The following is a 25,044-nucleotide window of genomic DNA, read 5'->3' as shown; positions in this document are numbered from 1 at the left end:
GGGCTCAAGCCAGGACCCCACCCTTTGTGGTCTGCATTCCTTGTTGGTAATTAAGAACCTGGGGGAGCCTAGGGTAGCCAGTGCCCCCCACATGTGCGTGGTCTCCTTCTGGGGGGCTGAAGAGGGGACTCCTTGGCTCTTCCATGGCCATTCTCTGTCCTGACCCCCAAGCCTAAAGAGAGTCACAGTGCCCGTGGTCTGAGCGTGGTCGGGAGGTCCTGGTGGCCCCATTGCCATCGTCATCATGGTGATCACGGCTGTCCACATCGTCACAGGATACCGTGCCCTAAGAAGTGTCTGCATCCGCTCCCTCACTTGTCCTTTGAGGTGGTTAGCTTAGGCGGGCATAATCTCCATCTGTGGGTGAGGAAAGGAGGCCAGAGACGCAAGACCCTCAAGGTCATGACCACAGGCAGGTAGGGATCTGAACTACACTCCTCCTTCTCTGTGCTCCCCACCCAGGCACAGAGGGGTGAGGCTGTCGGAGAGCTCTCCGCCTACCACCCTCCCCACCTGCTGGGCAGGGAGAAGCACTTCCTGCGGGAGCTCCGGCCTGCAAGGTCCTCCAGATCGTCTTTGATCTTTTACTACCAGGACACAGGATGATTTCCAAGGAAACTTCCTAGCATCTTGATTTCTCATTTGTTATCTTATGCACAAGACATCATGGTGACTTTTCTTTCCCAGTACATCCTGGCGAGGATGTTCTTCCTTGCAGGCAGAGAGAAGCCCCCCGTGGAGGGGCAGCATCCCGGAGACCGGGTGTCCTGGTTGCAGCCCCACCTCAATGTGACCTGATGGCCTAGTGAGAATGCTTCTGTCCGAGCTGCCTCCATCCGCTTCTGTCTGGGTCTCTCTGCTTTCGCTCCAAGACAGTTTTTTAAGTACACAGAAGGTAGTTTGCACAATGCTCTGGGACACCCTGCCCCTAAAGTAACCCAAGCAGGTTACTGTAGCTGCAGGAAGTTAAGCTGGGAGGCTCTGGGTGGGTCAGCGGGCTTGCTGGGGGCCCCGGCTCCGTCACTGATGGGCTGGGTGGTTTTGTGTTATTTTCTCCACCTGCCAGAGCCTCAGTTTCCTTGTCTGCAAAGAGGGAGTCATCAGTAACCACTTGCATGAGGTCATTGTAGGTTGAACCCATAATAAGTCATTTGTTAGTTTTGTAGCAAAGAGCTGGGCACAGTTTCTGCCCACAAGGGGCAGCTTGCTCCTCAAAACCCAAGGACTCCCCAAGCCCTTGCAACTTAAAATACAGTTAGATTAATGAACACTTATTTTTGTTAACATATGGACTATTTAAACCAGGGACATAGGCATTAACATGATTCCAGCCAGCAGGCTTTGCCCTGACCAGAGCACTGCACGGTGCTCAGTCGATAAAGGGCACTGCAGGCTGGCTTCTCGGTCCTCAGGATAACTCAGGACACTGGCCGCTTCCAGGGAGCACCTTTGTTGTGAGTCTGATTTCTTCTTCCCGTTGCCTCGATCCATCCGCTGCAAACTTTGATTGAACACGGGCCACAGGCTACCACTTGCTGCCCCCTTTCAGCTTCACTGATGTTGGGAGTGGATTGTTTTCCATTATTTTAATGGATCAGCCCAACACAAACGCCCTTTATCTTTGGCAATCTCCCTAGCTCTTAATGGCATTTTGGAAATATTTGCAGAGTTAGCAGGTTCACTTAGCAGAGATGTCATGTTTTATGTTTTTTTTATACCCTACCTCATTCCAAAAAGAAGTTAAGGCAAGTCAAGTTCACCCCCTAGCAGAGGTCCTAGCTGCATGCTTAATTCAAGGAAGGGTTAGCAATAGTGGGTTTTCTGTGTCTCCTGCAGCCTGGCAGCTTGGCAGACCTGGGGGGTGGTGTGGGGAGCAGCTGGAGCAGATTCTAGGGTCCCCTGGCCTGGCCCCACCTGGCACCACCACTTACTAGCTGTGATACCTGTTTCTTCGTCTGTGAAATGGGTAGCAAAACCACCTACCTTCTGGGTTGTATATGGGTTACAACGAGTGAGCACTTATAAACATGTTAATTCAGTGCCATGTTTACTAACAAACATAATAAAATACCTCGTACCTAATTTAGCACCTGGGCTTCAACCCAGAGACTCTGATTCTCTGATGGAGGCTCTGGCAGTCTGGGGGCAGATGTCCGAATTTACAGGTGGTGGCCAGATGCTGACTTACCCAGCTCAGCTCTTGGGAACTCCAGAGCAGAATCTGTGGTTGCCTTTGAGCCTGGGTTTCTCATTTGACTCTGCTGTGATTTGGGGGCACATGGCTTCAGGCTGTGAATTATAGACCATGAGGGCTTTCCTGCAGACAAGACTTAGCTGACCTGCTCGCTCCTTATTCCCTCTTTACTCTAGCACCAACCATGCTTCCCCAGGGGACCCCCCGAGTGGTCACTTTGGGGTGTGACTGCTGTGTGGGGTGTGGGCAGGGGCTGCGTCAGTCTCCTGGCAATGCACCTGGATGTCCATCCAAGTGACTGGCAGGTCGACCTGTCTAAGCTTTCTGGTGTTCCACTGGAGCCTTTGGGGGATACACTGTGTGTTCCTGAGAGGGGAGGTAGGTGGGTGGCCCTATTTGCCAGGGCCTGGGGCTGCTGAGGTATGTCTTGACTGCCTGTTATCTCCTCTTACAGAGTCCACAACGATGGTGTTGTCACCAACCAGCTCAGAAGCCCAGGTACCTTTAAAATAATTTTTAAGTTTACTTGATACACATTAAAACTAGTATGTGTCATGTCATGTCAATTAAAAAGCATATAAAGTTACACCATTGTTTCCACGAGTTAGGACACAGATAACACAGTCAAAGGGCTTAGTTGAAAGGACGTGATGAAGAGAGTGGGCAGGTGAGGACAGAGAGCCCACCGGTGTGTGCAGAACCTGGCAGGCCTTGGAGAGCTGAAGGCGGGGGCGGGGGGGGTGCGATGGTTCCCCACCTCCTTCTCCTCTGCCGCCCACAAGCTCCTGGTGTTGCCTCCCACTGACCAGAGGGAGGGAGCAAAGGTGACATGGTCTGTGGGGTTGGCCCCCCTGGGCGCAGAGCGTCAGTCAGGGAGTGGGGCTGACGGGCAAACAGGAGAGCCAGCCGGTGACCGATGTCCACGAGCCCCCACGTCACCCGCAATTCAAATCTCACCAGTAGGACCTGTGTCTCCCTGTCCCATCCCTCTGCCCCCGGGAATTTGTCCTGAATTTAGTGTTTATCATTCCACTGCCTTTAAGAAAGCTTTATGCAAATATGTATTTATTTATTAAACAGCGTTATGCCGAGGGTAGTGGGCAGAAAGCTTTATGCAAATATGTATTTATTTATTAAACACAGCGTTATGCCGAGGGTAGTGGGCAGAAAGCTTTATGCAAATATGTATTTATTTATTAAACAGCGTTATGCCGAGGGTAGTGGGCAGAAAGCTTTATGCAAATATGTATTTATTTATTAAGCAGCGTTATGCCGAGGGTAGTGGGCAGAAAGCTTTATGCAAATACGTATTTACTTATTACGCAGCGTTATGCCGAGGGTAGTGGGCAGAAAGCTTTATGCAAATACGTATTTACTTATTAAGCAGCGTTATGCCGAGGGTAGTGGGCAGAAAGCTTTATGCAAATACGTATTTACTTATTACGCAGCGTTATGCCGAGGGTAGTGGGCAGAAAGCTTTATGCAAATACGTATTTACTTATTACGCAGCGTTATGCCGAGGGTAGTGGGCAGAAAGCTTTATGCAAATACGTATTTACTTATTAAGCAGCGTTATGCCGAGGGTAGTGGGCAGAAAGCTTTATGCAAATACGTATTTACTTATTACGCAGCGTTATGCCGAGGGTAGTGGGCAGAAAGCTTTATGCAAATACGTATTTACTTATTAAGCAGCGTTATGCCGAGGGTAGTGGGCTGGTCACAGGCCGTAGTGTCTGTTGTGGAGAATTAAAAAACAATAATACAATCATCCCACAGTTTTTCTGCGTTTTCTTATTACCACGTGCCGGCAGTTCTCGCTAATGTCAGTGGTAAGGTGCCCTTCCCAGCAGCACCTGCCTACGACTGTGCACAGCTGGCTGCTGGTCCTGTTGCCGTGTATCGGTTTCCGTAATTTGCTTTGGGGGAAAAAAGAACAGTCTTGTTTTCAAGACTCATTTCCATTGCTGGCAGAGTATTCTGGATACTTTGTTTACCCAAAGCCCAGGAACGTTCCCCTGCCTTTCAGACAGTGAGTCTGAAGAGTCCCCAAGTGAACGTGCGTCCACCACCTACCATTTCAAAGGAGGCCTGTTAGCAATTCTGAAAGTATTTATAAGGAGCTTTGTTTGTGGGGGTCCAATCTGGACTCTTGTGCCCAGAGCCCCACGCCAGGAACTGTGGTAGGAGGCCACTTGTCGTGCTAACCCGGATTCTTGCTGCCGGCCCCTCGCTGACCGCGTCCTGCAGTCTCAGCCCCTTCTCCCGGAGGCCCTTCAGCTAGCAGCCTGACCTCCAAGCTGGGCTACTGTGAGCCTGTTCAGTTCCCGAAACGCTGTGGGCAGGTAGGGCTGGAGGTTCTGAGACTCTGGCTGGCTGCCCAGATTTTTCCTGATGGGAAAGCAAGGGCTCTTTGCCTTTCAGGGAGTTTCCAATGTCTGGGCTGGTGCACAGAGAAGCTTTTAACCGAGCAGCCATCAGATAAGAGGCTCCTGTTGGAGTTAACCCTTTCACCAATGCGGTGCTAGCTTAGGCAGCTACCAGGAGTGAGAGGGAGAGGCGTGGGTGGGTTGGGGTGCCGCTCTGTGATGTGCAGGCCTTCTGGGCCCCTTTGTCTGCCCTGCCCCATGCGGCAGAGTGGTCTCCATGGAGAGACCAGGGCAGAGTGCCCCTGAGTCAGCAGTGGCTGTGGACTAGAGAGTGGGCACGAGCCTCTCCCACCATCTCCTTCCTGGCATCTGCCTCTGGGCCACGGAAGAATCAGTGGGAATTTGTGTGGACCGTGGTTCTTGCCAGCCCAGTAGTCCTGATGGGGATCCCACTGCCACAGGGGACTCCACCTGGCCCTGGCCCTGTGCCCTCTGACTCATGATTCGGGGTTGTGACCCTTGCCTGCCTAAAGCAGAGATAAGACCGCCTCCAAGGGTAGACTGGGGTTGTGTTGACTCCAGGCTGGAACTTCGCTCTGTTAGAGCCTTGCCCTTTTTACCAGGCCCACCCCTCTCCCCACGCTGGCCCCCTCCAGGCTCAGGGTGTGTTGTAAGGCGTTTCTGCAGGATAGAGAAGGCTGTCTTGCGCCTGTCCCCTGCCCAGCACTGACTTTCTCTGTATCCTCCTTCAGCTCTGCTCAGGCTAGTCCCCCTGGGCTGCCGCTGTAGGAAATGAGGGGAGAGACCAGGGGCTTGCCCCATCCCCCAGGCTAGGCGGACTTGGGGGTGGAAGGTGAGGGTGTGGCTCCATCCTCCACGAAGTGGCCTCCCACCTCGGCACACGGCTTAGAGCACAGGCTGCGGGCGGACCCAGGTCCCGAGTCGGCCCTGCCGGCTGGCAGCTGTGGTCTGGTGACCTTCGGCTTTGCCTCCTCCTCTGCCTGGAAACCAGAGGTTAGCCCTGGGGTTGAGCAGTCCTGCAGTTACTGGCAAAGGGCTCAGAGCAGTTGATGACGTGAGAAGAGCTACTGTCATTTTGTATCGTTGGCATAAAGGGGGAAATGTCAAAATATGGAAGCCGAGCAAGCTGGAAGCAGAGTCCATGTGGTTGTCCTTACCCCTCTGCTCCCTGCACGAGGCTCTTCCCTGACCTTTTCAGGACCGCATTCCTGCGAGCAGGGCACGTCAGATGCCGATGGCACTTAACCAGATACACGAGCGGAGCGGCGGTATTTCGCAGACGTCCTCTGGAGAACGCGGGCTCCCCAGTTGTTAATGGCAGTCCATGAAAATAGGGTTTTCTGCCAACTAAAGTTGAGAAATGCTGAGTTAAGAGGTCTCTCTATTGCAAAACTCGGATTTTTAATAAGCTAATACGCTTTTAAAAGAAGTACTCATGGAGAATTTCAAGCATAGGTAAAGTAAATGACAGCATTGTAGGCCCCGTGCCTGGCTGGGCTCCAACAGCCGCTGTGACCCTGGGGACCCCACCCGCTCCCCGCCCCCACTCAGGTGCCACTCCTTTTTCTTTTTCAGGTTAAATTTACATATGTTGAAATTTACATGGAGTTTAAAATATTTTTAAGGGAGAGGATGTCATTTCTTAGGAGTTCAGGCGTCTGCACTCTATCCTATGTAGTTAACGATTGCAGCATGCTAGTCTTTCTCCTCTGATTTAAAATACGCTCTTACATGACATTAAAAGCTAACGTTTAATTCGGTTGTCTGTCTTTTTTTTTTTTTTTTAATTTTTATTTTTTTTAAAGATTTTATTTATTTATTTGAGAGAGGATGAGAGGAGAGAGAGAGCACATGAGACGGGGGAGGGTCAGAGGGAGAAGCAGACTCCCTGCTGAGCAGGGAGCCCGATGCGGGACTCGATCCTGGGACTCCAGGATCATGACCTGAGCCGAAGGCAGTCGCTTAACCAACTGAGCCACCCAGGCACCCTGTCTTTTTAAATCACATTTATTGGGATATGCTTTATATTCAGTGAGCTCCTGTGCTCCTTCCAATCTCTGCCTCAACCCCCGGCTTTTACCCACTGACCTTCTTTTTATGGCTGTAGATTAGCTTTGTCTTGCCGAGAGTTTTGGATAAACAGAAACATGCACTTTGGCTTCGTTGCTCTGTGTTCACTGTGTGTGTAAGAGGAGTGCATGAGTTTGACCCTTTGCCCTGCTGCCTGGTATCCCACGGTAAGGATGGGTCACCTTTGTTTATCATCTACCAGTTGAAGACATTTGGACATTCCAGGTTTGGGCACTATGGGCATTCCAGGTCAAGTCCTGTGCGGTTGTATGTCTTTCTTTTTTGTTGGTTAGATACTCGGGAGAGGAGTTGCCCTCTCTTCACGTGGTGAAAGCACGTTTGACCATAAGAACTTGCCAGACTGTTTTCCACGGTGGCCATGCTGTTTGGAAAGCATCTTGTCCGTTCCGTGACATGTTTGGTTGGCTCACAATATACACCCTCTGGATGGGCAGCTTGCTCTCATCTCGGGGAGGTTGTCTGTAATTCATGGGGCGGCTGTTCCTCTGCTGGCTGGGTCCTTTGCAGGTTGCCCCCTCTCCCCATGACACTCTGGGCCCTGTCCTGCAGATGGTGCAGTCCCTGGGCTTTGCCATTTACCGCGCGCTGGACTGGGGTCTAGACGACAGCGAGGAGAGAGAGCTCAGCCCGCAGCTGGAGCGGCTCATTGACCTCATGGCCAACAATGACTGTGAGGACAGCAGCTGTGGGGCTGCCGATGAGGGCTATGGGGGCCCGGAGGAGGAAGAGGAGGCCGAGGGCGGCCCCCGTGCTGTGCGCACCTTTGCCCAGGCCATGCGGCTCTGCGCGGCCCGCCTCACCGACCCCCGGGGCGCGCAGGCCCACTACCAGGCCGTGTGCCGGGCACTCTTCGTGGAGACACTGGAGCTGCGGGCCTTCCTCGTCAGGGTCCGTGAGGCCAAGGAGGTGAGCAGGGGAGGACGTGGAGGGGGCTTCCTGGAAGCCCAGGAAGGGAGGGGTGGGCCGGGGCGGAGCGGGGCACGAGGGGGTGGTATGCCCAGGTGGTGAGCAAGTGGGAGGGATCACAGGGGAATGGGAAGAGGCCCCCAAGATACCTTCCTGGCCGTCTCTCCTGCCCCGTACCTCCCACCGCCCCATGCGTTGGTCCCTCTGTCTCTCCAATAGGAAGTGGAAATCCTCAGCTCAGGACTCTGAATGGCCTACCTTGCTGTCTGCACTCAGGGCAGCTCTGTCTCAGATGCTTTGCCGGTTTTCCCTTGACCCTAAGCTGGATTTTGCACAGGAAGGAGCTACGGTTCAGAGACATTAAGTAACCCTCTCTCAGCCTCTTGGCCCCAGGACCTCCTTCCTGTGGCCTCCCAGATCCTCATGTTTATGTGTCCAGCGAGGCCTGGCTGTCCTCTCCCCGTGCTGGTTCCTTCTGGAAACCACTTGCTGTAGTTCCGTGCACGCGTGTACTCACTGTGCTTGGACTTTTGGGGAGGTAGGAAATTCAGTGCTGGTGGCCCTCCACCACTCTTTTTACAGCTAAGCAAATAGAGGCTCTGAAAGCTGTCGCTTGCCCCAAGTCAGAGCTAGTCCAGGCAGAGCTGGGGTCTCCCCGGGTGGTCCCAGAATTACTAGCTATCTTCCTTCAACTCTCCCATCTCCTCCCTTGGAGGGAACTGGCACACTTCCTTGAAGCAGGGGTCTGGGCACAGGGACTCCTGCCTCCCATCAGCAGTCACAGATGAGAGAATGCAGACTTCATAGAGGGCAGGGGAATTTGCTCCACCCACTCTTGCTTAAATGGCAGAAGGTGTTGTTTGGAATGGACTGATGCTCATCCCTGGACCAGCTTCCCTGAATTCGTGGGCCTGAGGAGATTCTCAGGATTGCTCTGATTGACGGGGCCGGGGTCCCAGCTCAGGGCAAGTCGGCGACACTGCCTGAGCCGCTGGGCCCTTACCTGCAGCCCAGCTGATAGCCCAAGGGTGGGTGGTTCCTCTGCCCACTCCCTGTCCCCCTGCGCCCCCAAACCCCACTCCTCCTTGACATCTTAGAGATGTTCTTCTAATGTTCTAATTGGTGGATGGTCTTAATGCTTCTGTTTTTCTTGCTCTGAAGTCATCTGTTCTGTTGCTAAGATCAGTTCCTTATGCGGACAATGGAAGCGCTTTCTTTAGCAGGAGCAAACAACTCTAGACTTCCGAGTAATTGACCCAAGAGACGTTCAGGGAATTGGTAGTGACGGGGAGAAAGAAGAGTGTCTGTTGGTGGGACACATCTGGGCTGGCATTTTAGGGAGAAACACCCTGTTCAGGGACAGGTATAGAAAGTCCAGGAGGGATGGGAGACCCGCCCTTCATGCCCTTTGCCCACAGAAACTGCCAGATCACACACAGGTCTATTTTCAGAATCAGCCAGATCACACACCATGTGCTACTCTGAGACTTGACAGCATTTTCTAGAGTGTCCCAAAGCAGTTTAGCAGGTAGCTTGGGATGAAAGCCAGGGTAACCGGTTCTGTCTTAGTGGGTGGGGCGGGGGCAGTGAGGTGGGAGCTGTGTGCTAAAGGTTCGATGCTTCTCCAGGGTAGGAGAGTTGGTGGGAACAGAGTCTCCAGCTGCTGCCAAGATCCAGCACAATGAAGGCAGTTAATCTAGCAGCTTCTTCCCAAATTCTCAGCAAAGAACAGTACCTAACAATCCTTCATGTTCTTCTTTGGCCCTCACCGTGATGGTGGCATTTTCTCTACTTGATAAAATACGAACCTGTGTCTCTTTCCCAGGACTTGCTGAGTAACTCCTCCTCTTACCCATCTGTCTACTCATCCATTCTCCTATCCACCCATCCATCCACCATTCCTCCATCCACCCATCCATCCATCCACCCATGCATCCACCCAACCATCCACCCACCCATCCATCCATCCACCATTCCTCCATCCATCCATCCACCCATCCATCCATCCATCCACCATTCCTCCATCCATCCACCCATCCATCCACCATTCCTCCATCCACCCATCCATCCACCCATCTACCATTCCTCCATCCACCCATCCATCCACCATTCCTCTATCCACCCATCCATCCACCCACCCATCCACCCATCTACCATTCCTCCATCCACCCATCCATCCACCATTCCTCCATCCACCCATCCATCCACCATTCCTCCATCCACCCATCCATCCACCATTCCTCCATCCACTCACCCACCCACCCATGCATCCGTCCATTTATTCATTTATCCAACCACTGTTTACGACCTAGCATCTGTAATGTTGTGCTACGAACCAGGAATACTAAGGTCAGAAAACAGAAACATAAATGTGGTTCTGGCCTCTGGAGCCAGTGGTCCAGACAACACTCAAAGAAGCAGATAACCATAAAACTCCGGTGGGGATCATGTGTCAAGAAGCAGCCATGGGTTTTCCAAGAGCAGGGTGTGCATGTTGCCTGGGCAAAGAGGCTAAGGTGTTCCTGAGGAAGCGCCCTGAGAGCTAGATCTGAAGGAAGACTGGGAGCTCTTCACAGATGACAGAAAGCAGGGTTCCCCCTGCATCTGCTCCCTCTGAAGGACACATTGCTCTCTGGGCCGTGTGGATCAGCCAAGAGAAGAGAGAGAACCAGAAGTTCTATGTGGGTGCTAGGTGGGTGTTATGTTCTCACTTCTGCCCTTGCCCAGGAGGAGCTTCCAGAGATAGCTGATGGGACACCAAGTGTCCCACGTGGTTCCACAGCTAATGGCTTTGTTTCTCTCAATCTTTCTGAACCCAAAGCCTTGGCCAAAAATGCCCACTCATCCCTTTTTTAGCTGGTGGAATACTAGCCCATGTGTTAAGGGACTGTCCCCAGATGGACAGACTGGTAGGGCCCATATCCCCCTGACGACCACTCTTTCACCTTCTCCTGGACTAACAGATGCTGCAGAAGCTTCGGGAGGATGAGCTGCAGGCAGAGAAGCCCCTGGCAGAGCTTGACAACCTGGGACACACGGACTGGGTAAGCTATGGCTCTCCTCCAGCCCTGGGACACAGGGCTCAGCCCCCCCACCTGGGGTCTGTGCCAGGCCTCTGGGAGCCCCGCTGGGTCTAAGGGCCATTTTCGTCTTCTCGGGGGCCCAGGCCCGACTCTGGGTGCAACTCATGAGGGAGCTCCGCCACGGAGTGAAGCTCAAGAAGGTGCAGGAGCAGGAATTCAACCCCTTGCCCACTGAGTTCCAGCTCACGCCCTTCGAGATGCTGATGCAGGACATCCGCGCCAGAAACTACAAACTACGCAAGGTCATGGTGAGCTGGTGGGGGAGAGGAGCCTACCCCCGAGCCTTCTGCCCAGCGGTGGCTCTGGAGCCCCTGCTCTGTGTGCTGGCTCCTGAGCTGGGTATTCAGATGTGCATGGGCAGATGTGGCCCTGACTCACCTGGCTCACACCTGACACGGTGTGACGTCGGGGACACGGTGTGACAGGGTGTGATGTCGGGGACGCGGTGTGATATCAGGGACCCGGTGTGACACAGTGTGACATCTGGGACATGGTGTGACAAGGACAGGGACACAGCGTGACGTCAGGGACACGGCGTGATGGGGATATGGTCTGATGGGGACACGGTGCAACAAGGACAGGGACACAGTGTGACAAGGACAGGGACACAGCATGACGTCAGGGACACGGTGTGACATCAGGGACACGGTGTGACGTCGGGGACACTGTGACAAGGACAGGGACACTGTGACATCGGGGACACTGACACAGTGTGACATCGGGGACATGGTATAACGGTGTGATGTCAGGGACACGGTGTGACAAGGACAGGGACACAGCATGATGTCAGGCACGGTGTGACAAGGACAGGAACACAGTGTGACATCAGGGACACAGTGGGGCATGGGGTGATGGGGACACAGTGTGACATTGGGGACACGGTGTGACACGATGTCATGCCGGGGACATGGAGTGACAGGACAGGGACACAGTGTGATGCCAGGGACACGGTGGGACACAATGTGACGTCGGGGACACGGCGTGATGTTGGGGACATGGCATGACATCGGGGACACAGCATGATGGGGACACAGTGACAAGGACAGGGACACAGTGTGACATTAGGGACACGGTGGGACACAGTGGGATGTTGGGGACACAGTGTGACAAGGACAGGAAGAAGGGACGAGTGGAGGATTCTGGAGGACCAGCAGCAGCAGCTGAGATGATGGGATTGTCCCATTTTATGCTCACATAACTCTTGCTGTGTTCTGGCTTCACTCTGCAAATTTTAAATGTGGAGTTCATTTCATTCTTAGGACAGCTGGGTGACAGGGGTGCCCCTGACCTTCATTCCCACATGAAGAATCTGAGATGTAGGGAAGTTAGTGGTGGTCCCAGCGGCAGCCCTTGTGCCCGCCATGCAGCCCATGAGGGGAAGGGTGGCGTGAGGACCAGGTCCTGCTCAGGGCTGAGTGAGTCCTCCCACAGCCCAGCTCCTGTGTGCGTACCAACCCCACAGGTCGATGGAGACATCCCTCCCCGGGTGAAGAAGGATGCCCATGAACTCATCCTAGACTTCATCCGCTCCCGGCCTCCACTGAAACAGGTACCAGCTGTGCGGGGCTTCCCCCCCTTGGCCTTCCCTCCTCAAGGGCAGAATGGCACCTCCACTGAGGGAGGGCGCTGAGAGGTTGATTCTGAGATGGACCTGCCCCGGGAGCACACAGGGCACCTCCCGTCTGCCCCCTGCTGTGCCGGCTCCTGATAGGCCTGGCTGTGTCACCAGGGTTCCTCCCCACTCCAGTATGTCTGTGTCACAGCCCCACTGCCTTTCCTTCCTGGAGCTGCCATACTCCCCCCAGGTCTCAGAGAGAAGGCTTCGCCCCTTACCGCAAAAGCAGAGAACCCTGCACGAGAAGATCCTGGAGGAGATCAAGCAGGAGCGGAGGCTGCGCCCGGTTGGGGGCGAGCACTGGGGTGGCCGGGGTGAGCATGGGACACCCCCCTTCCCACCTTCCCTCCTTCCCTGCTCCCTCCCCCTCTGTCCCCACCCCCTCACTCTCCTGTCCTGCCCCACCTCCCCACCTCCACCAGGGTTTGGCTCTCTGCCCTGCATTCTCAATGCCTGTTCAGGGGACACCAAATCCACTTCTTGCATCAACCTGTCCATCACGGATGCCGGGAACAACACGCAGCGCCCACGGCCCCGGGTCCTGCTCAAGGCACCCACCTTGGCTGAGATGGAGGAGATGAACACATCTGAGGTCAGAGCCCACCAGGGAGGAGGAGAAGGGGCAAGTGAGAAAGGCTGAGCAAAGCCAGCATGTAGCTTTCAGCTGAGGGCGTCACTGCTCAGGGCTGAGGGCAACACTCTTCTTTGGAGCTGGTGTCCTGCTGTGGGGTTGGGTCTGCTCTGAGAGCAAATATGGTGGGACTTGGGAGCACTTCCCCATCTTGGTGGCTCACACTGGTGACTGAACAGTGGCCTTGGGCCACCTCTTCCCATAGCACAAAAGGGCTGGAATGTACGTACTCCATCATCTTGGGGCTGGGAAGCTAAGCAGCCTCCCGGCTGATGTGAAAAGCCAGTGTGTCTCACTGTGACACTGAGTGGGACACTCGATGGGGACATCATGTCCTCACTGCCCTCTGAGCCCAAGGAAACCAGGGGTGGTAGCGATCTCAGTGGGCTGCCCCAGACACCAGACCGATCATCTCCAGGACTTCCCACAGGCCTCAGGGAAGGGTTTGTTTTTTTGAGACACTTATTTCCACTGTATAGAGGATAGTGAGGCTGGGCAGTAAGCAGAGGTGACCCTGGGTGGCCTTAGTGGGCCCAGCAGCGGTCCCCTGCCAGTCCAGGGACAGGCAGGAGGTGCTGGTGTTGGTGGGCAGAGTGGTCAGGGCTGAGTCTGCTGTGTCCACAGGAGGAAGAGTCTCCATGTGGGGAGGTGACACTGAAGCGGGACCGCTCTTTCTCAGAGCATGACCTGATCCAGCTCCGGAGTGAAGTGGCCTCTAGCCTGCAGCCAGCCACTCAGCCCCAAGGAGGGTTGGAATCATCCCGGCCCCGTGCAGGCAGCATGCACACTTGGAGGCCAAGCGCCCAGGAGCAAGGCAAGTGGGGACTCTCACCCCCTTCTCCCTTGACACTGTCCTGTGGGCATCATGTCCTGCCTTGGGTCCTGCTGTCGTCCTGAGCAGGCAGCACTCAGAGGCCACAGGGAGCTCCTATCTGTAAGAAGGTGTTTAAAGTTCAAGCCCAGACTTACCTCATTGCCTCAGGCAGGCATTCTCCACTTTTTTAACTTGAAAACTTTCTTATAAAATTAGTAATCCACATTTTTTGTAAAACACTTTTTAAAAACTTTAAAACATTCCCATGATTCTAATATCTAGAGATAGTTACTATTAATATATTGGTGTATGAAAAGAAAACTGGATGGATGGAGGATGAATAGACAGATGATGGATGTATATGGATGGATGATGGATAAATGACAGATAATGGAAGGATAGATGGATGATGCATGATTGGATGGATGATGATGGATGGATAGATGGATTATGGGTAGATAGATGGGTGGATGGATGACATGGATAATGGATGATGATGGATGGATGATGGATCGAAGATGGATAGAGGGATGATAGAAGGATAGATGGATGGATTATGGGCAGATGGGTGGATAATTGATGGATGGATGATAGAAGGATAGATGGAAACATGGATGATGGATGGGTGATGGATGGATAATGGGAGGATGATGGATGGATAATGGGTGGGTGGATAGATGATCGGCAGATGGATGGATGGATGATGGATGGATAGGCAGGTGGATAGACAAATGGATGGATGGATAGATGACTGACAGATCTTTCTAGTCTTTTTTTTTTCTGTCAATGAAAAGGTGTCTGCAATGAACCAGATGGGCCATGCAGCACACACCACTCTAGAACCTGACTTATCGTCACCTCCTTTCCCTGTTGTTCAGCAGAGAGGTCAAAACAATCCTACTGGCCACACAGGAATAGTTAGTCCCACTCTTGTAAGGGCTGTGCTCCCCAAAGTGCTGACAGGACATGGGGTTGTCCCCTCCGCCTCACCCACTGCTTCTAGCAGACATGGCCAGGCCGCCTTCTCTGCTCTCCAGGTTACCTTGAACCACCCTCTTGCTCTCTTGCCACTCTCAGGGTGGTGCCATTTGGTAGCTGATTCGCTTCCTGGAGTGAAGAGGTCCAGGCCAGGCCAATTCCATACCTCACCGTCTCCCCACAACTATCCTCAAGTCTCAGGGACCCCGTGGTGGAGGTGAATCTGCCTTTCTCCTCCATCCCTGTCTGCGTTTAGAGCAGTGAGCAGCACTAATGGGGGAGGCAGGCTTCCTGCAGGACTCATGCTACCTGCTTTCCCTGTTGGCTGCCATGGGACTCCTAACGTTGGATCGTTTACAGGGATCGGATATGGGGCCCCTATAGGGGTCCCTTGGGCCTGCTGCACTAACGTGCCCCCGGCGTGGTTCACATACCCTCTCTGTGTCCTTGTGCTTGATGACGCCCCCCAAGACCCCTACTGCCAGGCCAGCTGTCTCCCTCACCCCCGGGCACAGCCCTCCCACACCAGTTTCTGCCAGGTTGTCCGGACAGGGCTTCTGTGCTCTTACTCCAGGTCCCTTCCCGGTGAGCGTCCAGGCCCAGCCTGACCCCAGCTCCCTACCACACAGTGACCTGGGCTCAGCAGAGGACCAGCCAGAGGCTTCTGCAGCCCCAGACACCCATCACCTGTGGCTGGTGAGTGACAGAGGCCTAGTTGTCCACAGTAAGTGGGTGCCATCTCTTGGGCCCTTAGCCTCACGTCTCCGCAGGACAAGGCCCAGCAGGAGGGGGGCCCCCCCGCTCCTTCGAGGGTGTTGCTAGGTCTGCTCTGGAGCCGCCACATCTGGTTTCTGCTGCCACCTTCTGGGCACGGCAGCCCTCTGGCCAGAACAAGACCTTCCTAAGGGGACAGGGGACATCTGAAGTTCTTACTTCCATCTTGGTGAGGGTTAAGACAGGGGAGAAACTGGAGCCCTGTGCCTGAAGGCAGTGAGATGTGACAGCATTTTATAGGGTCAAAACTTTTACTCTGCCACTACACCCCTTACCCCCGCACCTGGGCTTCCTCAGCCTTAGTGTAGGATTTTATCAAAGGGATTACAGTGGTGAAGAGCCCGCATGTCAAGGGTGTCGTCATCACCCTTTCCTTGAAGTTTTGTCAAGAGGCTCACATGAGAACATGTTAACTTTGAAAAGTGCCATATAAACGTAAGGTAGTATTACTACTGATACTCCCCAACTAAGTCCTGTATTACCGCTGCATTAAAAATTACCCCAAAACTTAAAAGTGTAAACAACAAACTTTTATTATCTCACAGTGTCCGAGGTCAGGAATCCAGAAGTGGCTCAGCTGGGCAGCCTGGCTCAGGCCTCCCTGGAGGTTGCACTGGAATGTGGCTCCTCACGTGGCTGTGGGTGGGAGGCCTTGGGGCCTCCACATGCAGCCCTCTCCCCAGGGCTGGGTGTCCTCAGGACAGGGTGGTGGGCTTCCCCCAGCGCTCATGGTCTGAGAGAGACACCAAGGCAGAAGCCAGCGTCAGAAGTCACTCCTTGTTATTTCCACCCTAATCTCGTCATTACAAGTGGGTCACTAAGTACGTTCTCAGGGGAGGAGAATTAAGACCCCCGCCCTTTTTTTGGGGGGGGGGTGAAGAACCAGAACCAAGTTTTTTACTTATTCATTTCTTGCATTTGAAGTATTCCTCGATGGCATCCTTGGCAGGATCTTTCCCGTAGTCCTTAACCACCACACAACTGCAACCAAGCCCTTGACGGGGTTTTCTTCTCTGTCGGTTTTAGAGAGCCCGTCCCTTCCCCTCGTTTCTCCTTGTCATCAACCTTAATTAGGTTGACTTGGTGCTCAGCACAAAGCACTCCACCAGCTTGACACGCACAGGCTCATCACAGTTGGTGCAAACGCACAGAGATGGGTTTGGCACTTGTCTAAGGCGTTGCAGCTTTGTGAATCCCACGTGCTAGGCCGTCGTGGATGAGGCGGGCCCAGCCCCTCCTGTGAAGCCGTATTAATGTCCGTACACCAGCAGCAGGGCCTTCCTCGGCCACGGCGGTGGGATACGGGTGCAATGGAGTCTTGAGTGCATGCGAGCCCCCACGCAACTCGGGCGGCCGGCAGAGAGGAAGGCTTGCTTCTTGAAGGGATGTCAATTAATTGGAGGACATGTATATATTCTTTTTTTTTTTTTAAGTAGGCTCCACGCCCAGCGTGGGGCTTGAACTCACAACCCTGAGATTGAGACCTGAGCTGAGATCAAGAGTCAGACACTTAACCGACGGAGCCACCCAGGCGCCTCAATATATTCTTTTAATCAATTAATTTTGGGGGGGACATATCTTAAAATGACAAATCCCCTAAGTGTATTCTTCTTAGCACAGCTCTCGAGAGTGCTTTCTGAGAGGTTTGCCTATCAAACATCACATAACCTCAGCGACTGTCTGCCCTGACGTGAGACTTCTTGGCCATGTGTACAGTTAGTGTAACGTGTAAGGGTCACAGGTTAGGGTTCAGGCTGTTGGAAACAAAGGTCAGAAGCCAAAGGACCTGATGCTTCAGGCTGGAATGAGAACACGGTCTCTCAGACTCTCCCGACAACTACCCTAACTAGGATAATCCCCTGGCAATCTGAAACAAAAAGCAGTATCCCGACTCCCACCTTTGCGGCACCGTCGCGGGCTGGTGCCCCCCATGATGACTCATCTTAGTAGCTAAATGTTAAATTTGGGGTGCCAGGCATTGCGCTAAGGGCTGTATGTGTTCTCTCAGTGGAACTGGAATGCAGCCCCACTTGACAGAGAGGCCCCGAGGCTTTGAGAGGTCGAGCTCTACAGTGACCTCCCGGGAGGGAGGGCTGAACAAGGCACACTCACCATGGTGGCCCAAAGCGGTAGGCGATGTGGCAGGTAGGACACACGCCACCCACAGACGGGCCGACTCAGAGCCCTGCTGGTTGGCGAGCACTGAGCTGGGCAGCATGCAGGAGGTGCCCAGGGCCTTCTGCTGCTGGCGAGGAGAGCGCCCTGTGGTGAAGAGTTCCCGGAGGAGAAGGGGTGGGCCTGGGGACCCTGGCTGGTTTTGATTGGCTGTGGTGTGTGTTTGCAGGTGGGGAACAAGGTGGGAGGCAGACATTTCAGGTCTGGAGAGCACTGTGAACACAGGTGGGGATGGCTAAAGGCGATGTGGTCAAGAGTGGGCTGGGGGCGGGGCCAGGTCATAGGAAACCTTGCTTGCGGTTGCACGACCCCATCAGAGAAGTCCTGAGTAGCATGTGTGGCTCCCAGGGGTAGATGAGCTAAGAATGGGGTGTTTTAGGAAGTTGCTAGGCTTGGGTAGGCTGAGGCCACAAAGATTCCAGAGTCCTTAGAGAAGAGAGGACCTTGTGGACAGGATCCTGAAAGGCCTCATTCCCGAAGACCTGAGGAGCACTCACCCCTTGCCCCTTTTGTCCCCAGGAGTTCAGCCACCCTGTGGAGAGCCTCGCTCTGACTGTGGAGGAGGTGATGGACGTGCGCCGTGTGCTGGTGAAGGCCGAGATGGAGAAATTCCTGCAGAACAAGGAGCTCGTCAGCAGTCTAAGGAAGGGGAAGGTGAGGTGGCCTGCACCCAGCTGCTCCCTCGTCAGGCAGGAGCCCTGGGTGGAGGGCAGGCCAGGCAGCCTGAACCCTGGGCTGCTTCCTCACCAGGCAGGACTAACTAATCTGGGCCTTTTCTTACAGATTTGTTGCTGCTGCCGAACCAAGTTCTCGCTATTCTCCTGGCCACCCACCTGTCTCTTTTGCAAGAGGTGAGCCTCTGTAAGCACCCTGGCTGTGAATTAACATGGGAGGAGGAGGTAAGCGTCTCTAAGCCAGCACTGTCCAGTAGAACTTCCTGTGATTGTGGGGATGTTCTATCATGCATCATGGGCTAGTGCAACCATGGAACAAAATGTTTAATTTATTTTAATAGCTAAGGGGCTCCCACCTTCAGGCAAGGTGGGATAATAGGGATTAGAACGGGCACCTTCCACCTGAAACAACCAAAAAAACCCATAAAAAACAGAAAACCCAAGGAACAGGAAACAGTGGATTTCAAGATACTGGATATCAGGTAACCACAGGAAACAGGCTGAGCCCTACAACTGCCTCAACTGGAGTTTCTAGGTCACTTGGCTCCTCAAGTGGAGGAGGTAAAGCTGAACCCAGAGAGACCAAGGCAGCTAGAGGTCTTAGTGCAGATTTCCAGCAGGGAGAGAGCTGTCCACAGGGTGAGATCCTCCTGGAGTATTCAGCAGGGTACTTATCAGCACATATAAGCAAGGAAATCACTGAAGGCTGGGGAAGAAGCATCCTGTAGCAAGGACTGGCAAAATCTAAATCTGGCCTACTACCTGTTTTGTAAATAAAATTTTATTGGAACAAAGCCACATCCTTTGTTTATTCATTTAGCCACATCTAAAATGTTTACTATCTGACCCTTTACAGAAAAAGTATACTGACCCTGTGCTAAAGCTTGAAAGGAATAGTGTCTGTTCCCACAACCATGGTGGAAATGTTGTAACTCATGAGCCACTGAGTGGGATACAGAGGAAGGTCTTGTCCCACTAGTGGCGAAAAAGTACCCCTAGACTGAGCATTGTTCCAGACCTAAAAATTAAAAAAAAAGCAAGACCTAAAAGGACTAAACCATTCCCAAGTATCTTAAATGCTTCCCAGAACAAAGCTCAAGAATAGGAAGAGAAAAATATCTAGCACCCAGCAAGATAAAAATGTCTAGCATCTAATCAAAGGTATCAGGCATGTCAAGAAGCAGGAAAGCAGGGGCGCCTGGGTGGCTCAGTCATTAAGCATCTGCCTTCGGCTCAGGTCACGGTCCCAGGGTCCTGGGATCGAGCCCCGCATCGGGCTCCCTGCTCGGCGGGGAGCCTGCCTCTCCCTCTCCCACTCCCCCTGCTTGTGTTCCCTCTCTCGCTGTGTCTCTGTGTCAAAAAATGGATGAAATCTTAAAAAAAAAAAAAAAAAAAGCAGGAAAACATGACCCATGATAGAAAAATCAAAGTCCCTCAGAACTGACACAGATGTTAGAATTAGTAGATAAGTACATTAAAAGTTTTGAACTGTATTTCATATGTTCAAAAAGTTACAAGCATGAAAAATTTGAAGAAGACACAAAGTTCTAGACATAAAAACCAGAATGTTTGGATGAATGTTCCCAATTACACCAGATAAAAGTAACAGTAGATTCAACATTCAGAAGAATGTGCAGAAGAAAAAATTAATGAACTCAAAAGAGAAAACAATAGTAGAAACTAAAATGAAAACACTGAGAGAAATAATAATTTTAAAAAACGAAAATGGTGCCAGTGAGCTGTGGGATAACGTTAAGAAGTCTAATGTAGATGTAATTAAAGTCCCCAAAGGAAAAGGGGGGGGCAGAAAAAGCATTTGAAGAAATAATAGCTAAAAGCGTTTTCCAAATTTGATGAAAAATATAAACTCACAAGAAACTCAACCCTAAGCACAAGGAACATGAAAAAAATTGCAACCAAGGCACATATTAACCAAATTGATCAAAACTGTAATAGGGAGAAATTCTTTTTTTTTTTAAAGATTTTATTTATTTTAGTAGAGCAGGGGAGGAGCAGAGGGAGAGGGATAAGCAGACTCCATGCTGAGCGCGGAACATGATGTGGGCTGAGGCGAAATCAAGGGTCGATGCTTAACCAACTGAGCCACCCAGGTGCCCTAAGAGAAATTCTTAAGATCAGCCAGCAAATAAAGACGTGTAGAGAGGACAGACAAGGGTGGTTGCAGGCTTCTCAGTGAAATAACGTGAGCAACAGGACAGTAAAAGAGCATTTCTTTTTTTTTTTTTTTTTTAAGATTTTATTTATTTATTAGAGAGAGAGAGAGAATGAGCAGGGGGAGGGGCAGAGGGAGAGGGAGAAGCAGGCTTCCCGCTAAGCAGGGAGCCCGATGCGGGGCTCGATCCCAGAGTTCTGGGATCATGACCTGAGCCAAAGGCAGATGCTTAACCGACTGAGCCACCCAGGTGCCCCTAAAAGAGCATTTCTGAAGGACTGAAAAACTGTCCACCTAGAATCCTATACCCAGCAACACTATGCTTCAAAAACAAAGACAAAAGGTAAAAACATCTCCAGAAATACAAAAACCAAAAGAATTCTTCAGCAGTAGGCCCACTAAAACAAATGTTCAGTGAGGTCCTTCACATACAAGGAAAATGGCACCAGATGGCACTCTGCATCCACACAGGTGGAGAGCACCACAAGTGCCAACTGGTAAGAGAACACAGAAGTTGATTTTCTTGTAACTCTTTACAAGGTAAATCAAGATCCAGCACCCAACAGGGTGAAATGCAGTGTCCCGTCTCAATGATTACCAGGCATGCCAAAAAATTAACAGCAATGTATTATGGGATTTATAATATATCTCTAAGTAAAAAATACCATAACAATGGCATTAATGCCAAGGAGGGGATCAGAAGAAGGATGCTATTGGGGGTATTTTATACTCTACATGAAGTGGTAAAATATTACTTGACGGTAGACTGTGGTAAGTTACAGAAGTATAGTAGAAGTCTGAAAGCAACCACTAAAGTAAGAAAGCAGAGAAAGAGCATGGAATCATAAAAAGTAATCAATTAGTAAAAAGGAAAAGGGGACAAAGAACAAATAGGGCAAAAAGAAAACAAACAGCAAGATGATAGTCCTAAACCCCACTGTGTCATAGTTACCTTAATTGTAAAATGTCTACACAACAGAGTAAAGAAAGCAAGACCATCTGCTGCCTGCAAGACATGTACTTTACCTAAAAAGACACAGACTGGTTAGAAGGAGAGTGGAGAAAGATAGACCATGCCAATACTAGTCAAAAGAAAGATGATGTATTAATTTCAATGTAGATTGCAAAAAACATTACCAGAGATAAAGGTGTTCCTGTCATAATGATAAGGAGAGAAAATAACTATTGTAAACACTTGACATACTAACAGAGCTCAAAAATATGTGGAGTAAAAATCTGATAAAGTTGCAAGGAAAAATAGATAAATCCATACTTCTAATTAGAAGTTCAACAGCCTTCTCTCAACAATTGATAAAGCTTGCAGATAGAAAAATACTATGGATATTGAAGACTTGAACACTACCAACCGATTTGATCAGACATTCATAGCACAGTCCACCCAACCACAGCAGAATGTACTCCTTCTCAAGTGCACACGGACCATTTACCAAAATAGACCGTATTCTGGGTCATAAAACAGGTCTCAAAAATGTAGGATTCAAGTCATGGAAAGTATGTTCCCTGACCACAGTGAAACAAGGTAAAATTAACCCAGAGGTTTCTAGATGGCAAACCAATTATAAGATGTCCATGCAAGAGGACACCGTACCTTCTTTTAAAGAATAAATTTGGACAATTTGTCCCCTGATGTATCTTTACAGAATAGTATGCATAATACCCCATTTATTTTTATTTTACGTTTAAATGTGTATCTTTGTCAATCGCACTTGGATCTGGAGAAGGAAACCTGTCAGCAGGATTGCCTCTGAGGACTCCTGGGTCTCCATTACAGTCCTCTCTCTCTTGGGGTTTTTCCAAGAAGGCATTCATTTTTGAAATCAGGAATGGGGAATAAAAAGATGTTCATCGCTGCTTAAAACTGAGCCGCTCAACTATGGCCCCTCTGGCTTGGAGGGGCTTGTCGTGGGAGTGTCGGGCACATGAAGAATCCCCAGACCAAACCATCCAGAGAAAGAGCTGTGAGTGGCAGAAATATTTTGGATGTACAGCTAATTAAGAAGAAGAGCAAGATTTGGGGATAAAATAAGCGAAATACTGAATAACTGGGGGTCAGGCAGGGGGCAGGGCAGCTGACTGGCGGGAACGGTTTCTCTGTGGCCTCTTCACAGCTGACCCTCCTCTTTCCCTTCCAGGGCTGTCTGCACTTCCTGCAGCATAAAGGTGAGGAGTGTCTGGGGTCTGCGCAAGGCCCCAGGTGTGTGAGGTGTCCTGTGGCTGACGTGGCTTGAGCCACAGTGGGGGGGTGCACAGAGGCTCTACTGTCCCCTATGAGCTGGTCACACATGGACCAGCTTGTCCATCTCCTTCCTCCTCACAAAACCCATCCCTACACTTTCCAAGACTGTGTAGTTTTTATTTTTATTATTATTTTTTTGAGTGGGAGGAGGGGCAGAGGGAGAGAGGATCTTTTAATTAATTTTTTATTGTTATGTTAATCACCATACATTACATCATTAGTTTTAGAGGGAGAGAGGATCTTAAGCGACTCCCCGCTGAGCACGGAGAAAGGCATGGGGCTTGATCTCACGACGCTGAGACTATGACCTGACCCAAAATCAAGAGTCGGACCCTTAACCGACTGAGCCACCCAGGCGCCCCAAGACTGTGTAGTTTTTAAAGACATGTAGGTGGTCTTTTAAAAAAAAAAAATTTTTTTTTTTTAAAGATTTTATTTATTTGAGAGAGAGACAGTGAGAGAGAGCGAGCACAAGAGAGGGTAGGGTCAGAGGGAGCAGCAGACTGCCCTCTGAGCAGGGAGCCCGATGCAGGGCTCTATCCCAGGACCCTGGGATCATGACCTGAACCGAAGGCAGGACGTTTAACCACTGAGCCACCCAGGTGCCCCCCAAAAATGTTTTTTGACATTCCACATTAGCAGGCTGGTGCCAAGAAAAACCCTTCACTTCCCCTCTGAAGGTCCTCCCTTCTGACACTACAACTGCCTTGAATGTTCTTGGACAGGTTCTTCATAGCAGTCTTGGGGGGGTCTTTGTATCTGCAGATGTCCAGACACAGAGGGTGGTCACATTTAGAACTATGTCATCCTGGTACACCCCAGCCTAGAAACAAGGGCCTCTGGGAAAGGGGTTTTACCACCACGATTTTCAAACCCTCCGTATTCTGCCATTTCACTGCGGAGAGACCGCCACCTAGTCAACATTGAGAATTTCCTGCATGCACGGGGTGTGCCAGGTGGTATACGGTACAAGTGTCTGTCTGGGGGAGTGCAGGCTGGGGTTGGGTGTGGGTACCAAGCAAGGGGGCCATGCCTTCAGATGGCAGGCATGGAGTGGGGGTCCAGAGAGCACACATAGGGCAAAGGATGACCTCTAGACACTCCCAGAGCGTCACACAGGCCGAGAGCTGGTGGCTGTCCGTGGGGGTGGGGGTGTGTGTGCACGCGCCTGTCTCCGGGGGGCGCCTGGCCCACCTCTCCGTCTGTGTGTTGTAGATGAAGATGCCTTCTAAGAAGTTTGCGCACATTCCCGTCTACACGCTGGGCTTTGAGAGTCCTCGGAGGGTGTCAACTACCAGAACTACACCGACCCAGAGAAGAGACGCCTTCCAGTGTGTTCCTTTGCCCTTTGCTGGTATCGCTGTGGTGGTCAGGCCCTGACAGTAATAAAGGAGCTGGGGGGGTGGTTTGCTAGGACACTCCCAGGACAAGGAGATCCAAGGCAGCTGTCTAGTAAGAGACTTCTCAGAGGGTCTGGGAGCTGGAAACGGAGCTGGTGGGCAGATCCCAGGACTCCAGCTACCTCTTGAGGAAAAGCTTTTGCTGGGGGGAGGGGATGGGAGGGTTATGGCGGGTGGGCTGTGGCTATGGAGGAACCGGGGAGAGACTTCCCTGACGGCTCTGTCCTGCTCCAGATCCCTGCAGGGGCCCCAGTGGCAGAGTGTGGAGGAGGCATTCCCGCACATCTACACCCACGGCTGTGTCCTCAGGGATGTGTGCGGCGACTGCACCAGCTTCGTGGCGGACGTGGTGCGCTCTAGCCGCAGGAGCGTGGATGCCCTCCACACCACACCTCGCCGTACCCGCCAAACCCAGTCCCTCTACATCCCTAACACCGGGACTCTCAACTTCAAGTGACGGCTCTCAGCCTTCCTGGGCCACCTAGCCAGAGGCTTTTCAAGGTGGCCAGGCCTCTGGAGAGGAGCCAGGCTAGTCCTGCCCCCTGGCTAAGAAACTCCCCATCCTGGGGCACAGCTGCTGGCCTGCCCTCCTGAGTGTGCATGTACATATATACATATATAGATACATTTATATGATATATACACACAGCCTATATATTTATATACATGTTTCTTGGCCCCAGAGTTTATCTGGGGTTAGGCTCACTGCAGGACCCTCCCCGGGGGAGGCCGTTTGCTTTTGGGAGTCCTTGGCTGGGGGTAGGGGATGGCACTGGAGTAGGTTTTCTCACTCAGGAATAAGGGCAGGTTGGAGATACAACAGTGGATTCCAGATGATAGGGCTTTGGGAAGACCCCCACCCCCATGTTGGTTCTCTTCTCCATCCCGAGGA

The 25,044-nt window shown here is 51.8% G+C and overlaps 1 protein-coding gene and 1 long non-coding RNA gene across 3 annotated transcripts in view; one reads left to right on the top strand and one right to left on the bottom strand.

Moving 5' to 3' along the window:
* SPIRE2 (spire type actin nucleation factor 2) overlaps positions 1–24,633 on the top strand; it is a 35,027-nt gene extending 10,394 nt beyond the window's left edge. The window contains exons 1-15 of one of the 2 annotated variants that reach the window (XM_078063521.1): positions 760–895; positions 2,649–2,692; positions 7,222–7,578; positions 10,542–10,622; positions 10,745–10,909; positions 12,124–12,210; positions 12,467–12,590; positions 12,699–12,868; positions 13,532–13,721; positions 15,274–15,395; positions 18,168–18,302; positions 18,432–18,499; positions 22,649–22,676; positions 23,968–24,083; positions 24,387–24,633. In XM_078063521.1, the coding sequence (XP_077919647.1) occupies positions 2,660–2,692; positions 7,222–7,578; positions 10,542–10,622; positions 10,745–10,909; positions 12,124–12,210; positions 12,467–12,590; positions 12,699–12,868; positions 13,532–13,721; positions 15,274–15,395; positions 18,168–18,302; positions 18,432–18,499; positions 22,649–22,676; positions 23,968–24,083; positions 24,387–24,609 (1,899 nt within the window). In that variant the 5' untranslated portion in view covers positions 760–895; positions 2,649–2,659 and the 3' untranslated portion in view covers positions 24,610–24,633. Of the gene's footprint in view, positions 1–759; positions 896–2,648; positions 2,693–7,221; positions 7,579–10,541; positions 10,623–10,744; positions 10,910–12,123; positions 12,211–12,466; positions 12,591–12,698; positions 12,869–13,531; positions 13,722–15,273; positions 15,396–18,167; positions 18,303–18,431; positions 18,500–22,648; positions 22,677–23,967; positions 24,084–24,386 lie in introns of those variants that run through there. The other variant, XM_036119734.2, reaches the window with a different exon arrangement.
* Positions 15,982–18,260, bottom strand: LOC118552959 (uncharacterized). Its single transcript, XR_013444389.1, has 2 exons — positions 18,146–18,260; positions 15,982–16,206 (listed from the first exon to the last, which is right to left on the bottom strand). It is a non-coding gene; the product is annotated as an uncharacterized LOC118552959 (long non-coding RNA).
* Positions 24,634–25,044: the final 411 nt, after the last annotated feature.

This window comes from Halichoerus grypus, chromosome 15, assembly GCF_964656455.1.
Source record: "Halichoerus grypus chromosome 15, mHalGry1.hap1.1, whole genome shotgun sequence".
NCBI lineage: Eukaryota > Metazoa > Chordata > Mammalia > Carnivora > Phocidae > Halichoerus > Halichoerus grypus.
This window is presented reverse-complemented; position numbering and strand designations above follow the sequence as displayed.